The sequence below is a fragment of the Odocoileus virginianus genome, chromosome 4, assembly GCF_023699985.2.
Source record: "Odocoileus virginianus isolate 20LAN1187 ecotype Illinois chromosome 4, Ovbor_1.2, whole genome shotgun sequence".
NCBI classification, from domain to species: Eukaryota; Metazoa; Chordata; class Mammalia; order Artiodactyla; family Cervidae; genus Odocoileus; species Odocoileus virginianus.
The window spans coordinates 89,821,348-89,836,815 of NC_069677.1; the positions used below are offsets into that span (position 1 = coordinate 89,821,348).

The 15,468-nt window shown below is 45.9% G+C and overlaps 1 protein-coding gene across 1 annotated transcript; it reads right to left on the reverse strand.

Annotated features, from left to right (window-relative positions):
• Positions 1-9,996: 9,996 nt before the first annotated feature.
• On the reverse strand, positions 9,997-15,380 carry DPH3 (diphthamide biosynthesis 3). The gene is made up of 3 exons (XM_070467012.1): positions 15,122-15,380; positions 14,091-14,165; positions 9,997-12,130 (listed from the first exon to the last, which is right to left on the reverse strand). The coding sequence occupies exons 1-3, from the start codon at positions 15,227-15,229 to the stop codon at positions 12,065-12,067; spliced, it is 249 nt and encodes an 82-aa protein (XP_070323113.1). The 5' UTR covers positions 15,230-15,380; the 3' UTR covers positions 9,997-12,064.
• Between the last annotated feature and the right edge of the window lie 88 nt (positions 15,381-15,468).

The following is a 15,468-nucleotide window of genomic DNA, read 5'->3' on the forward strand; positions in this document are numbered from 1 at the left end:
GGCTGGTCATACTGAAATGCATCTGAACAAGAGGAAATTTTGGGTGACTTAGGAACTGGGCGAGGTTGGGGAGAGGGAGGCCATGTCTTTTATTCCAGTAATATACAGGTGTGTCTGTGTCTGTGTGTGTGTGTGTGTGTGTGTGTGTGTGGAACAGTGTAAGACACCCTGCTACATTGCAGGGGGCTTGGGGACAAAGTCTGTGTGACCCACAGCACAGAAGCAGGGGCTGATAAGCGTGAATAGAAGGAGTGAAAAGAGGAAAGAGAAAGGCAGGGATGATACAGCATCCACCGCGCGCTTGACCCGTGCGAGGCACTGAGCCTGTGTTTAACCTCACGGCCGCCCTGCAAGGTGATTTTCAGGGTTCTGGGTTCGCAGGAGGCGAAACCGGCTCTCCCAAGGTCACGGAACAACAAAGGACTCGTAGGAGCGGCCCTCTCGCCGCTGCGCTGAGCAGGGAGCCTGCGCCACCTGGTGGCCGGACTGCAACAGGCGGACGCCCGGGAACCAGGAACACTTACAGACAAGGACTGATGCTGAAGCTGAGACGCCAATACTGCGGCCACCTGATAGGAAGAACCGACTCACTGGAAAAGACCCGATGCTGGGAAAGATTGAGGGCAGGAGGAGAAGGGGACGACAGAGGATGAGATGGTTGGATGGCATCACCGACTCAATGGACATGAGTTTGGGTGGACTCCGGGAGTCGGTGATGGACAGGGAGGCCTGGCGTGCTGCGGTCCATGGGGTCGCAGAGAGTCGGACACGAGTGGGCGGCTGAACAGCACCACCAATAAATCCAGTTAAAACAGCTCAGAGACAGGAAACTAGAAGCAGATAAATTGGAGGCTGTTCCCTGGCGGTGTATCGGTAGACAGCCTCTCTGCAGTGCAGGAGATGCAGGCTTGATCCCTGGGTCAGGAAGATCCTCTGGAGAAGGAAATGGCAACCCACTCCAATATACTTGCCTGGGAAGTCCCATGGACAGAGGAGCCTGGTGGGCTACAGTTATTGGGGTTGCAAAAGAGTCAGATGCAATTTAGCAACTAAACAGCAACAAACTTCTAGATGAAGCCTAGTTTCCTATTGAAATTCATGTTTTTAAATCTTGGAAACATAAAAGGCTCTTGTCATCCTCCTGCTCCTGACAAATTTCTGGGGTTTCCCTTGATCCCAACTTGCTGTCTCCACTCTAACCCAGCACTGTCTTATTTATTTTTTATTAATCTTTATTGGAGTATAGTTGCTTTACAGTGTTAGTGTCTCTTGTACAGCACAGTGAATCAGCCGTATGTGCACATGCATTCCCTGTTTCTTGGATTTCCCTCCCGGTTAGGTGGCCACAGAGCATGGAGACTCAGCGGCGAGCCACGGGAGCACTGAATGGAGCGCCCTGTGCTGTCTGTGCCCCGAGTGCATGCTCGCCCGCCCACTGCGCGACGGGCCGATGGATCTGAGAGACACATGTGGACGCAAGGAAGAGACTTGAATTGCGGAGCTGGCAGACCGAGAAGACGGCAAGCTCAGTCAGCTCGGTCGTGTCTGACTCTTTGTGACCAACCCCATGGACTGCAGCATGCCAGGCTTCTCTGTCCATCACCAGCTCCCCGAGTTTACTCAAACTCATGTCCATGGAGTGGGTGATGCCATCCAGCCATCTCATCCTCTGTCATCCCCTTCTCCTCCCGCCTTCAGTCTTGCCCAGCATCAGGGTCTTTTCCAGTGAGTCGGCTCTGTGCATCAGGTGGCCAGGACCTAGTGGGCCACATTTGCCGCAGACCTGGGCTGAAGCTCCCGCAGGTGGCATTGGCATGCGGCAGCCTGCTCATTTGGACAGGGCACACAGGACCCAGCGGGCGGGGCTCGGGCTGCCCACACCCGTACGCTGTGGGGCTCTGGCTTCTCCCACAGGCCTGATGTCTGTCACTAGGCCACTCTTGAGAGGCTGTCCCCTCCCCTGCTCTCTGGGTGTGTCCCCTCCCAGCCCAGGCACGGCAGTCCCCTCCAGGAGGCCCCCTCAGGTTGCCAGGACAGCTTCATCGGAGTCTGGAAATAGTCACCTCGTCAAAGTCACAGCACAACAGAGCCGACGGATCTCTGAAATCAGTCCTTCAACCCCCCTCCCGCGTTACAGCGGAGAGACCAAGGCCTGGACAGGTGGCCAGCACCGTCCTTGGGCACTTTGCCCAGGGCCCTGCCCCGCGGATCCCACAGACGGGCGGGACACGTGGGCGAGCTGGGAGAGCAGGAGCCAGCTGGCCGGGACCAGGGCGCTTCCGCCTCATTGTGTCCATACGGTGCTTAATGCCTCAAGACTTCTGAGGAGGAAGGGGTGTGCTCGGCAAAGAGAACAGAGCTTCCAATCATTTATAATATCTGCCAACACATATTTGTCACATTGGTGGAAAGCATTTCCATTCTGCTCTTAAACTTTCTCTGTAATATGATTATATTTTTTTAAAATCCCCTCTTGGCACCGAGATTTCGCCCAACTCATAAACAAAAGTGCTTACGGCATCTTTATTGATTGAGTGACACTGCTTATCCAATTTGGTGGCTGAGTAACAACTAATAACATTAACACTTTTACAAGCAGAAAGTCCTTTTTCATGTCTAACTTCACAGATTTTTTTTTTCTCTAGACCTCAGCATCGTGTGACAAGTGCTTAGCCAAGCCAGATGGACGAGTCATAAGTAGGTCGTATTTTGCCAGGAATATATAAACAATATCTGGCAGGTTCTGCTCAAGGTCCAAGTTCAAGGTTTCAGACCATATCCGACTTGACATGTGAGCCTCTCACCCAATTTTAAACAGTCTGGATGAGAAACCGTTGGGCACCACTGAAATATATCAGGGAATCCATTGCAATAAAAACACTCAAAATGGGTCATCCCAAATTCCAGCAACCAGGAAACGACACATCAGTAAGATTCCCAGGGGTATTATATTTCACCTTTAATGACATTGTGCGGCCACATATTCCATTTCTCTCTATAATTAGAGCTCACGTATACCTACCTTCATGTGACTATATAGAGCAGACTTTGAAAATATTAACCTAAATTGATGCTTTTGAACTGTGGTGTTGGATGAGACTCTTGAGAGTCTCTTGGACAGCAAGGAGATCCAGCCAGTCAATCCTAAAGAAAATCAGTCCTAAATATTCATTGGAAGGACTGATGCTGATGCTGAAACTCCAATACTTTGGCCACCTGACGCGAGGAACTGACTCATTTGAAAAGACCCTGGTGCTGGGAAAGATTGAAGGTGGGAGGAGAAGGGGACGACAGAGGATGAGATGGCTGGATGGCATCACCAACTCAATGGACATGAGTTTGAGTAAACTCTGGGAGTTGGTGATGGACAGGGAAGCCTGGCGTGCTGCAGTCCATGGGGTCACAAAGAGGCAGACACGACTGAGCAACTGAACTGAACTGATTATTTAATGCTAGGGTGAAGTTGCTTTACATTTGAATACAGAAAGCACAGCCAAAGCCTTGCTCATCTCACAACACAAGTGTAGCAAAAATTAATCCTATGGGACTGTTGTCTGATGTCTGGCCAGCCAAAGAGGCTGACGACCTAGTGTTTCAGTTAATCCGGGGATGATGAAATCAACAGCACAGTGTAATCTAAATTGCTAGGATCACTTTACCTGTTTAACAACAAAACCAGTGTCCCACCCCTGCCATGGCTTCCCCGACCTTGGATATGGTGACTGCCCTGGGACTCTGGGACTACATTTCCCAGAATCCCCTTCTCTGCACGGTCCTGGGTGAACACTGACGTCCTGGCAGTCCAGTGGTTAGGATTAAGCTCTCTTAAGGCTGGGACCTGGGTTCAGTCCCTGGCTGGGGAGCTAAGTTTCCACCAGTCATGTGGCCAAGAAAAGGGAGCAGGAAGGAAAACGGCAGACGTGTTTTTATGTTCAGAAGGTTGGAGCAGGGCCTCTGCAACAGTGAGAGCCCACACACACTGTTGCCCATCTACCAGCTTGCCTTGTTCTGGGCTAACTACTTACCCAGCTCCCCGGGGAACGGCGCCAGTCTCCCTCGAAAATCACCCACGGTGTCCAGGTTGGCGATGGGGGGACAGTTACATCTCCAGTCTGTATTTTCTCTTCTTCACACCAAGCCTTTTTCTCCTCACCTGCGTGTTGGGCTGACCTGTAGGTGGCTTTCGTCTCAACACCAGGTGCAAGATAACAGGCACGATGCCTCCTTCTCACTCCTGCGTCACGTGAAGTCTGATCCTCTAACAAACCCCTCATTCTCTACCACTCATGGCTTCTCTGCATTGAACCCTGACACGTCATGGCTGGGTTCCTTGTGGCCTTAACCTTGGAATGCAGGCAAGTTTCTCAAACCGTAGTCCTGGGTCATTTCTGATTCAGCAAGAATTAAGTGCAATTAAACTACTGTTTACTGAGCCCTTACTATGTGCAAACACTGCTCCCTGCTTTATGTGTATCATCTCACTTCATCTCATTACAGGGTTCAAAGCCCGCTTCCAGCTGGCTGACTCTTTCCTCATCGCCGTTTGGTGGTTCAGAGAGTCCTGCTGGGCCCAGTAATAGTCCAGCTTTCCATTTGGGATTGTAGGCTGGGACCCAGTGCTCTCTGGGGTGACCCTGGGTGCCCGGTCCCACTTTCGGGGAAACAGCCTGGAACGCAGGGAGGTGCCTATTAAGAGTGTGTTTCCCCTCTTCCACACCCTCAGTCTTGGCATTAATCAATCACTGCCCAGATGTACTAACTTTGGCCCTATCCAAGAGCTCAGTTCCCCTCTAAGAATAAAGTCTGGCCTCAATTCTCTGCCTAGGGACTGGGTCCTGCTTGCCTGTCACAGTCCCAAGTGTTGACCCCCTGAAGCAGTGTCTGGGCTCTGCGCCACTTACTAGGATACCCCATCCCTTACTAGACATTCACTCTATTTGGAAGTCACTTTGTCTGGAACCCCTTCCCCATCAAATACCCTTCATTTGCCGGACTGAAGTGGCTGATATATCCCTCCTGCATTTTAAGCATGTTGTGGGCTAGGGGACAGTCTTTTTAACTGTGATTTCTTTTTCATGTGTCCTTTGTTTTAAACCCTTAAAGAGGAATAATTTGAAAAATTGTTTCCCAGTCAACTATATAATCCTGAATAATTTGCTCTGTAGGAAGTAGGGGATGGCAGGGACTCTCAAATGGATTAAAGGAATCCTAATTACTTACACCTGCAGAAGCTGTCACCTTTGTAAGCTGTGCAATTAGCTGCCCAAGTGTGTGCTGGGAAAACGTGATTGCTTAAGCCTGGGGCACAGCTCAGAGCCCGCCCAGATTGAGGCTCTCCTACTGGGGTCATTAGCCCAGCTTGGGCTCTGCCGGTATTTGTTAAGGTGTATTGCATGCCTGGACATAAAAGCAGGTGGCCGAGTGAGCCCACACGCCTGTTCCACATGCAAACAAGTTGTGACCGTTGAAAAAAACTGAATCCTTCTTCCTTTGTGTGAATCCTCTTTTCCAGCTGAGTCTGGTGGTTCACAGCGTGGCCGGCACGTTAGAATCACCAGGGAGACTCTACAAACCCTGATGTTCAAATTGCACCTAGACCGAGTAAATCAGCCTCTCTTGAGCAGCACAGTTTTATCTTCATTTTTTTTAATTGGAGGAAAATTGCTATATAATGTTGTGTTGGTTTCTGCTGTACAAAGAGAAAGAGTCATAATTATGTATATTCATATCCCCTCCCAACATCCCACCCTCTGCGTCATCGCTGAGCAACAGGCTGGGCTCCCTGTGTTATATACCAACTTTCCACAGCTACTGTGAAATGGAGCGTTTCCTGCTATATCAGTAAACAAGGATGTCACAGCCATTGCAATTTTGGGCCTCCAAACATAAATTTCTGAGTCCAACGGGCACCCAAAAGGGAGTATAATGCCTGCGATCCAGCAGCTGTCTGGCTGGCGCCACTCCCTACGGAAAGCGAGGACCTAAGGATGGGAAAAATCAAGAAGCAGGATGCTGGCCCTAGACAGCTGAGATGCATATGAAAAGAGTGATATCAATGAAATCACTGAATCACTGAGATCACTGCTTGCATCTTACATAGAAGAGCACTAAATTCCTTAGTTTCAGGTATCTGGCTTTCCTTAATTAACAATAATCTCCAATGTTCAGAATACCTGCCCCCTTTGCCGCCAAACTTAGACATAAACTGACTCCTCCGCCTGCCTCCTCAGTTCTCAGTGTAACTTGTGATGCTGTCTCCCAGGCTCGAAGTCCTAAGAATGACCACCAAATAAAACGCAACTCTCAACTTCTAGGTTGTAACTCCTTTTTAAGTCGACACTATCTATTTTACCTGATAGTGGATATATGTCAACGCTACTTTCTCAATTCATCCTACCCTCTCCTCCCCGCCCCAATTTGTCCACAGCAGGGCTGAGTAATATTTCAATGTAAACATGTACCATATCGTCTTTATCCATCCACCTGCTGATGGACATCTAGGTTGGTTCTATGTCCTGGCTATTGTAAATGGTGCTGCAATGAACATCAGGGTGCATGTGTCTTTTAGAATTGTGGTTTTCTCCGGGTATACGCCCGATAGTAGGATTGCTGGCTCATACGGTAGATCTATTCCTAGTTTTTAAAGGAATCTCCACACTCTTTTTCACAATGGCTCCATCAGTTTACATTCCCACCAACAAAGCAGGAGGGTTCTCTTTTCCCCACATTCTCTCCAGCATTTATTGTTTATATATATTTTTTGATGATGGCCATTCTAAATGGTGTGAAGTGATGCCTTATTGTAGTTTTGATTTGCATTTCTCTAATAATGAGAGATGTTGAGCATCGTTTCATGTGTTTATTAGCCATCTTTATGTCTTCTTTGGCGAAACGTCTGTTTAGGTCTTCTGCCCATTTTTTGATTGGGTTGTTTTTCTGATATTGAGCTGTATGAGCTGCTTATATATTTTGGAGATTAATCCCTTGTCAGTTGCTTCATTTGAAATTATTTTCTTCAATTCTGAGAGTTGTCTTTTCATCTTGTTTATAGGTTTTTGTGCGAATGTGTTTTATTAGGTCCCATTTATTTTTGTTTTTATTCCCATGAATCTAGGAGGTGGGTCAGAATCTTGCTGTGAATTTTATGTCAGAGTGTACTGTCTATGTTTTCCTCTAAGAACTTTATAGTTTCTGGCCTTAAATTTAAGCCTTTAATCCACTTTGAGTTTACTTCTGTGTATGGTGTTAGGAAGTGTTCTAATTTCATTCCTTGACATGTAGCTGTCCAGTTTTCCCAGCACCACTTATTGAGAGGCTGTCTTCAAAGACTCAAATTGTCTAAATGACTATACTACCCAAAAGCAATCTACAGATTCAATGCAACCCCTATCAAATTACCAATGGTATTTTTCACAGAACTAGAACAAAAAATTCACAAAGTGTATGGAAACCAGCTCAGTTCAGTTGCTTTGTCATGTTTGATTCTTTGCCACCCCATAGACTGCAGCACACCAGGTCTCCCTGTCCATCACCAACTCCCAGACCTTGCTCAAACTCATGTCCATCGAGTTGGTGATGCCATCAACCATCTCATCCTCTGTTATCCCCTTCTGCTCCTGCCTTCAATCTTTCCCAGCATCAGGGTCTCTTCCAATGAGTCAGTTCTTCACATTAGGTGGCCAAAGTATTGCAGTTTCAGCATCAGTCCTTCCAATAATATTCAGGGCTGATTTCTTTTAGGATTGACTGGTTGGATCTCCTTGCAGTCCAAGGGACTCTCTAGAGTCTTCTCCAACACCACAGTTCAGAAGCACCAATTCTTCGGTGCTCAGCCTTCAACTCTCACATCCATACATGACTACTGGAAAAACCATAGCTCTGACTAGATGGACCTTTGTTGGTGAAGTCATGTCTCTGCTTTTTAATATGCTGTCTAGGTCTGTTGTAACTTTTCTTCCAAGGAGCAAGCGTCTTTTAATTTTATGGCTGCAGTCACCATCTGCAGTGATTTGGAGTCCAAAAAATAGTCTGTCACTGTTTCCATTGTTTCCCCATCTATTTTCCATGAAGTGATGGGACCAGATGCCATGATCTTAGTATTTTGAATGTTGAGTTTTAAGCCAGCTTTTTCACTTTTACTTTCATCAAGAGGCTCTTTAGTTCCTCTTCACTTTCTGCCGTAAGGGTGGTGTCATCTGCATACCTGAGGTTATTGATATTTCTCCCACCAATTTTGATTCCAGCTTGTGCTTCATCCAACCCGGCATTTCACATGATGTACTCTGCATATAAGTTAAATAAGCAAGATGACAACATACAGCCTTGATGTAGTCCTTTCCCAATTTGGAACCAGCCTGTTGTTCCATATCCAGTTTTAACTGTTGCTTCTTGACCTGCACATAGATTTCTCAGGGAAACACTAAAGACCCTGAATAGCCAAAGCAATCTTGAGAAAGAAACGTGGAGCCGGAAGAATCAACCTCCCTGACTTCAGACTATACTGCAAAGCTACAGTCATCAAAACAGTATGGTACTGGCCCAGAAATATAGACCAATGGGGCAGCACAGTTTCAAAAGCTCCTCAGGTGATTCTAGTGAGCTGCTGAGTTTGAACACCAGTGCTCAACCAGCAGTTCTCAAGCTTTAGCTGCATCAGAACCACGTTGAGGGCTTGTCAAAATCCATGCCAGAGATCAGTAAATGTGGAGGGTGTCCAATATTTTGCATGTTTCACATAATGTTGTCAGTGCCCAAAACAATGAATTCCTTTTGCATCAGAATAGGTAACCTTTTCATTTTTGCACATACTTCGGGCAGTACTGAATGTTGTCATCATTAGCTAAAGTAGTCATTTTTATGAGATTGTTTCATTTTCATCCTTCGGGTCTCAGAAAAGGTGCGAGACTGAGATGCCTTCAGTCTGCCCTTTAGAAAGGCACGTGTATCACATCATGTGGTTTATTTCCTCCTGGGCCTTAAACACAGCCTGCTGTTTGTTTTCTCTCTTCTTGCAAGTAAGCTCCATGAGACAGAAACCTACCTGCCTTCTTCACTTAGTGGTAAACATTCCACAGACCCTTGCTGAATGTGGGTCTGTTGTTCCCACAGAGCAACCCTGGGAAAAAAAGGTGCCATTATCATCTATATTTCACAGACCAGGACATAGAGATACACAAAGATTGAGAAACCTGTCCAAGATCACAGTGGAGAAACTGAGATTCAACCTGTGTCCTGACCAGAGCTGGGCTCTTAAACCACTATAAGAATTACCATCAGTCTTAAGTAGCAACCTTCCTTCCCAGTGAGTAAACTGAATTACTCACCTAAGAATGTCAACTGTATCTGCCTTCAGTTCAGTTCAGTTCACTCAGTTGTGTCCGACTCTTTGCGACCCCATGAATCGCAGCACGCCAGGCCTCGCTGTCCATCACCAACTCCCGGAGTTTACTCAAACTCATGTCCATCGAGTCGGTGATGCCATCCAGCCATCTCATCTTCTGTCGTCCCCTTCTCCTCCAGCCCCCAATCCCTCCCAGCATCAGGGTCTTTTCCAATGAGTCAACTCTTCATAGGAGGTGGCCAAAGTATTGGAGTTTCAGCTTCATCGGTCCTTCCAATGAACACCCAGGACTGATCTCGTTTAGGATGGACTGGTTGGATCTCCTTGCAGTCCAAGGGACTCTCAAGTCTTCTCCAACACCACAGTTCAAAAGCATCAATTTTTTGGTGCTCAGCTTTCTCCACAGTCCAACTGTTTGCCTTACTGCCACTTAATTCAAAGCATATTTTTTCCCAAATAGATTCAGAACCAACACTCATCTGGCCAAAATAGTGGCAATTCCTTTCCTATTTAAAAACTATATTGTCCACACCAGAAACCTACCTACAAAGTCCCAAAGCAGGTTAAAGATTTCCATCTCATATATAATCACATTACAAATTTAAATACATAATACAGGTATTTAGGGGAAGAAAAATTATATGAAAACAAATGGATGTGAATAATCTGACTTTATTTGGCATGCTAGTACAGTTTAAACTGTTAATAAATTAGTATGTACAGTTATCAAAAATGTTGGGTGCTTTCCAAGAAAAGGGTTTCTGAATGTGTACACTCAAGTATATGCAGAATCCTCTGATGTGGAGTTACTGAAGAATGGAGTGTCCTTCTCTGTAAGTCATCTTTAGTGTTTAGAAAGGTTTCGATGACCATTCCAGCACCTGCAAATGATGAAGCCTGAAATTATAGTACTGAATTTAGAAATCCCGATTCAGTCTCCTGATTTTAACAGATGAGGAACCCACTTGTCTTGCCAAAGATTACAAAGCTAGCAGGTGACAGAGCCTGGATTACAAATCAGTCCTCAGAGGGGCTCCGAAATGTCTGTGAAGCTAAGCAAGGGACACCACAGAACTCTAGTCATATCTGTAAGACCCTGGTTTTACTTTCTGCTTAACATAGGATTAAATCCTGATGTGTTCTTTGTGGTTAACAGATGTAGTGACTCAGTTGCTTTTGGGAATGAAATCATGCCTGTGATCACATTCTTGAATATCACTGATCATCAGTGCCATTGGCTTGTCTCCTGGGACATTTGGATTTGGGCACCTTTTCTTCCTGCTCGTATGCTCACAGCAGAAGTAACATTAAAGATGTCTGTTCTTATTTGAAATTCATCATCGGTTATCAGTATCTACAAAACCATCAGATCTGAGTGTGAGACAGTCTTTTTCTCTTTGCAATTCAGCCCCAACAGTTAGCACACACCCTACTCTGTTCACTTGAGCCATCACTGGTTTCAAAGCAACTGTGGATGACTTCTGGGGTGTCAGTGTCCCTGACAGTGATTTCTCAACACATCGAGAACACGCTGTACACTTTATATAACCTACCAAGCAGTTCTGGCATGCAATTTTTGGCGATTTACTTCTCAGTCTAATGGCTTCACATAGCCACGCTATTGGCAGGAGAAAAAAGGTCACTGGCCTGTTTTAATCTAAACCCCCAGTGAGTGTACAGCACATTTATTAGTGATAAAATGCTCACATTCTGGCAAGCTATTTTTCTCATTAATTGCAGGAGCCAATTCCACAACAACCCACCAGACATCAGTTAATTTTATGTACACACAAAGGTGTGTAGTGGGGAAAGCTCAGCCACCAACCATGAAGACTTGACGTTAACTCCCATCTAGAGTGAAATTTCATTAGCCTTATCGAAAAACAAATACACACCCAAAAACACAGATACAGAAATATTAGTTGCACTTATCTCACAAAACCACTCAAGCATTTAATTAAATAACTAAGTAGGCATAATTTACTCCTCTCATTCTGTTACCAGATTCACTTCCTTTGGCTATTTTTCATCATGTCCTGATTTTCAAGGAAAACACAGAATATTGATAAGCAAAGTCCATGTTCTTTGACCATTTTGTTTTTTGACTTTTCTTGTTAACTCACTAACTTTGTGAGCTCAGCATATTTTTTCTTTGCACCACGACCAGGACCCAGTATATGAAGCATAATGAAATGGCATATTTAACAGAACACAGATCCCTGATGAAGGTCAGCGCGGTGAGGGAGTAGAAGGTGCAGTCCCAATGGACCAGAGGCAACTAACTTCCTTTAGTTTACAGCAGCAAAGCTGATGTTAAACTGCAAAGAAGGGCTGATTTTTAAAATCTTCATAAGCGACCAAAATAAAAATCTTTAAGTTAAAGAAACCTAATGCTTTGAGGTAGATGATGCTGGGGTCAGATAACGAAGTCATAAAGATATAAAAATAAAACCGAGGGAAAAAAGCACTGATTTCAAATTATCTTCTTTTATGTTTGGATGGAAACACTTCCAGTTCAAAGTTTAAGCAGAAAATCCAGGTATGTCATGTGGTGGACTTGCTTCTTCAACCGGAGATAAACTTGGTGCCCGATGGAAAGAATCGACTCTCATGAACAGCAAACCACAAAATGATTGTCCCCGTGAAGAAGCCAGTGACTCTGCGTTAGACTTTTCCAGCTTGCCTTGTTCCCCAAGTTCAGGTTTTAGAACCTAAAAGTCTTCTTCAGCATTTAACTAGTTCTTTGCTGGTGGAAGGAGCTGGGACTGTCTCTCCACACGTGAACTGATCCTAAGACAGAACAAGAAATTACATTACTCATTGAGTGTGTGTCACAGATGCATCAATAGTAAGATTTCATTTTGTTACACAATCAGTCTTGCTCTGTTAAGTTTTTCCTTTGCTCTATGACTTCATCCTTGGTCAAAGTCAGCACCAGAAACATGATCTTGAAAGTGTGTAAGTTTTTAGCCCCAAATTCGTATTTAATGCACCCTGTTATTATCTTAGGTGGCGCTAGTGGTAAAGAACCCAACTGCCAGTGCAGGAGAGGTAACAGACATGGATTTGATCCCTGGGTCTGCAAGATCCTCTGGAGGAGGGCATGGCAGCCCACTCCAGTATTCTTGCCTGGAGAATCCCATGGACAGAGAAGACTGGCGGGCTAAAGTCCATGGGGTTGCACAGTAAGACACGACTAAAGTGACTTAGCACGCACACACCTTACCTTATAAACAAACATGTCCATCTTCCCTACAGAGCTCCCACTTCTCAGAAATCACATTTATGAAACACAAGTTATATCTTTAAGTTTCTGTATTAATTACTACTTGCACTACTACTTCTCCACTTCAATATTTGGTCACTCAAATACCTACTCTCTTCAAATTACTTCTCCCAACTAAAATGCGTAGCTCTTTTATGCTTCCCAACACAGATAATCTGCAAATTAGCTACTCTGTAAATGAAGTTTACCCTCTGATGATTTATCCTGGCTTATGCCTGCCACCCCAGGAAACCTCTGTGTTCCAGGTCACTCCTCATCTCCTGTAGTCTGATCCCTGTGAGGATCAGCCTTATTTGGTCCCCGGCAATCTCTGACTCCTGCCCAGCACCTGGAACCCTCCCACTGTGTTCTTTGGAACCTATGGTCCACCATCAACATGAGGCTCCATGTTCTCAACATTTGTAAAACGGCCTTCTTGCTATAACACAGGGTTCTCAATGGGTGGTGGAAAGGAGGTGTTACTTTTATCTTTGGGGACACTTGGCAATGTGTAGAGACATTCTGGGGTGACATACTGAGGGGTGCCACTGGCATCGGATGGGCAGAGGCCAGGGATGCTACTCAACGGCCTAACTGCCTGATCACCTGACCTGAGATCGCCATCTCTCCTCATACCAGCACTCCTGCTCACCACTGGCTTGTTCTCTGCTTTTTCAGAACACATTTAAATGCAAGAATAAATCAGTAAACTGCTAAAGTACAATCTAAATTATAGCCTGTTTCTCTCAGGAGTCTAAGGGTCTTGTGCCCACCTTGCCTAAAACCACTTTAGAGTTTATCCTTAAGAATGTTAAGCACTGTTATGTGACAATTATATCTCAACAACAAACTCAGAAAGTAGAATGTTAAGTCTCTTAAGACTCCTTTCAAAGTACTGACCAAAAGCTGGAATCGAGGCGGGCAGTCATAACACTTGTTTTGTTTTCTATTGTCAACATCTTTGGATGAAAACAACAGGACAACTAAAGATTAAGATAAAAATTGTAAAATTCCAACTATGACACAGCTCAAACAAGATAATGCAGAGTTCCATGTATGAGTCAGGTAAGAGATACTATAAAACTGTTCCTTTCAAAATAAGCCCAGGAGCTCTGAATGGTTTTAATTACTTATTAAATAATGGAGGAATAAAGACTTTCAATTAAATAGTCTTTATGATCATTTCCCTCTGTTAAATAAGTAATCCCAGTAATATTAGATACAGAACAGTTTATTGCCTTCTCCAAAAAGTTAATAAATCGAGCTTTAAAAATTTTAATCTACAATACAAAAATTTAATTTACAATTACTTATGAATGGCTTTTAAAAATTCGTTTAAAAAACATAGCATTTTCCTAACACACCATTAGAAAACAATCTTCTGCACTTACATATCACAGGCAGACTGCTCAAGGTTCTTGTAACCCTCTCCCCCCACCCCCTCTCCCCCCCCCCGCCCCCCCGTTTTAAAAACTGACTCCTTACCTTGTCATAAATCACTTTTATAATGAGAGAGCAGCTAGGGCACGTTGCCACGTCTTCCCCGTTTTCCAAATCTTCCTATAAATAAAATTAAACACCGTATGGTCAGCGCAACCTTCCCTTGGCGATCTCTTCCTCCCCAACCCTCTCATTCTGTGGGCAAGCTCCTAGAAGGCTGGCCTCCCCAAAAGGCAATTCAGTTCAGTTGCATCTGACTCTTTGCAACCCCACGGACCGCAGCACGTCAGGCCTCCCTGTCCATCACCAACTCCCGGAGTTTACTCAAACTCCATCGAATCGGTGATGCCATCCAACCATCTCATCCTCTGTTGTCCCCTTCTCCTCCCGCCTTCAATCTTTCCCAGCATCAGAGTCTTTCCCAAGGAGTCAGTTCTTCACATCAGGTGGCCAAGGTATTGGAGTTTCGGCTTCAACATCAGTCCTTCCAATGAATATTCAGGACTGATATCCTTTAGGATGGGCTGGTTGGATCTCCTTGCAGTCCAAGGGACTCTCAAGTCTTTTCCAACATGACAGTTCAAAAACATCAATTGTTCGGTGCTCAGCTTTCTTTATAGTCCAACTCTCACATCCATACATGACCACTGGACAAACCCATAAGGCACGTGAGGACCAAAAGCACCTCCCGAGAGAAACGCCAGCCCCATTCTTCCCTGGAAGCGTCACTTGGGGAAAAAAAAACACTCAGGAGGGTGAGTCATGGTTCAGTCGTCTCACCGCCCCTCCCCAGAAGACAAAAACACAGTCCTTCCTCCAAAAAGCATCCCAGGGAGGAGAAGCTTGAGCGGCGGGGATTGGCGAGAAGACTGGTAATCGCCACCGTCCACCCCCTCCCCTCTCCCCTCAGGCTTGACTGAAGACCAGAACCAAGTGGCCACAAACGGCGCAAAGTACCGACTCTGGGAGAATTCAGAAGGGATGAAAAAAGGGAGCGGATAACTCTGAGCCGCGCGGGTCAGCGGCAGGAACTCGGCAGAGCGAACACGCGCCCGCTCCGAGGAGCCGCCCGTCACCTTGGTGATGCAGAAGTTATCCCCACACGGGCAGGGGTAGAAGTAGGTCTCCGAGTCCTCGTCGTATTGGAAGTCCTCGATCTCCACCTCGTCGTGAAATACCGCCATCGTCACTGGGACCGGCACAGGTCCGCCAGTTTCGCCGTCCGACCCAGGCCGAGGCCCTGGGCCAACTTCGTTTGCGCCCGCCCAGACGGGCGTCTTTACAGATCACCGGCGCGCGGAGGCCCGCTTCCGGCCTACGGAGGCTCGCTTCCGGCGCAGAGACAATGATGAAACTCCGGGCATGAGGCCAAAGGGGTGACCGGGCATCGGTCACCATGGAGATGGCGGCTTTAGGGGGCGGA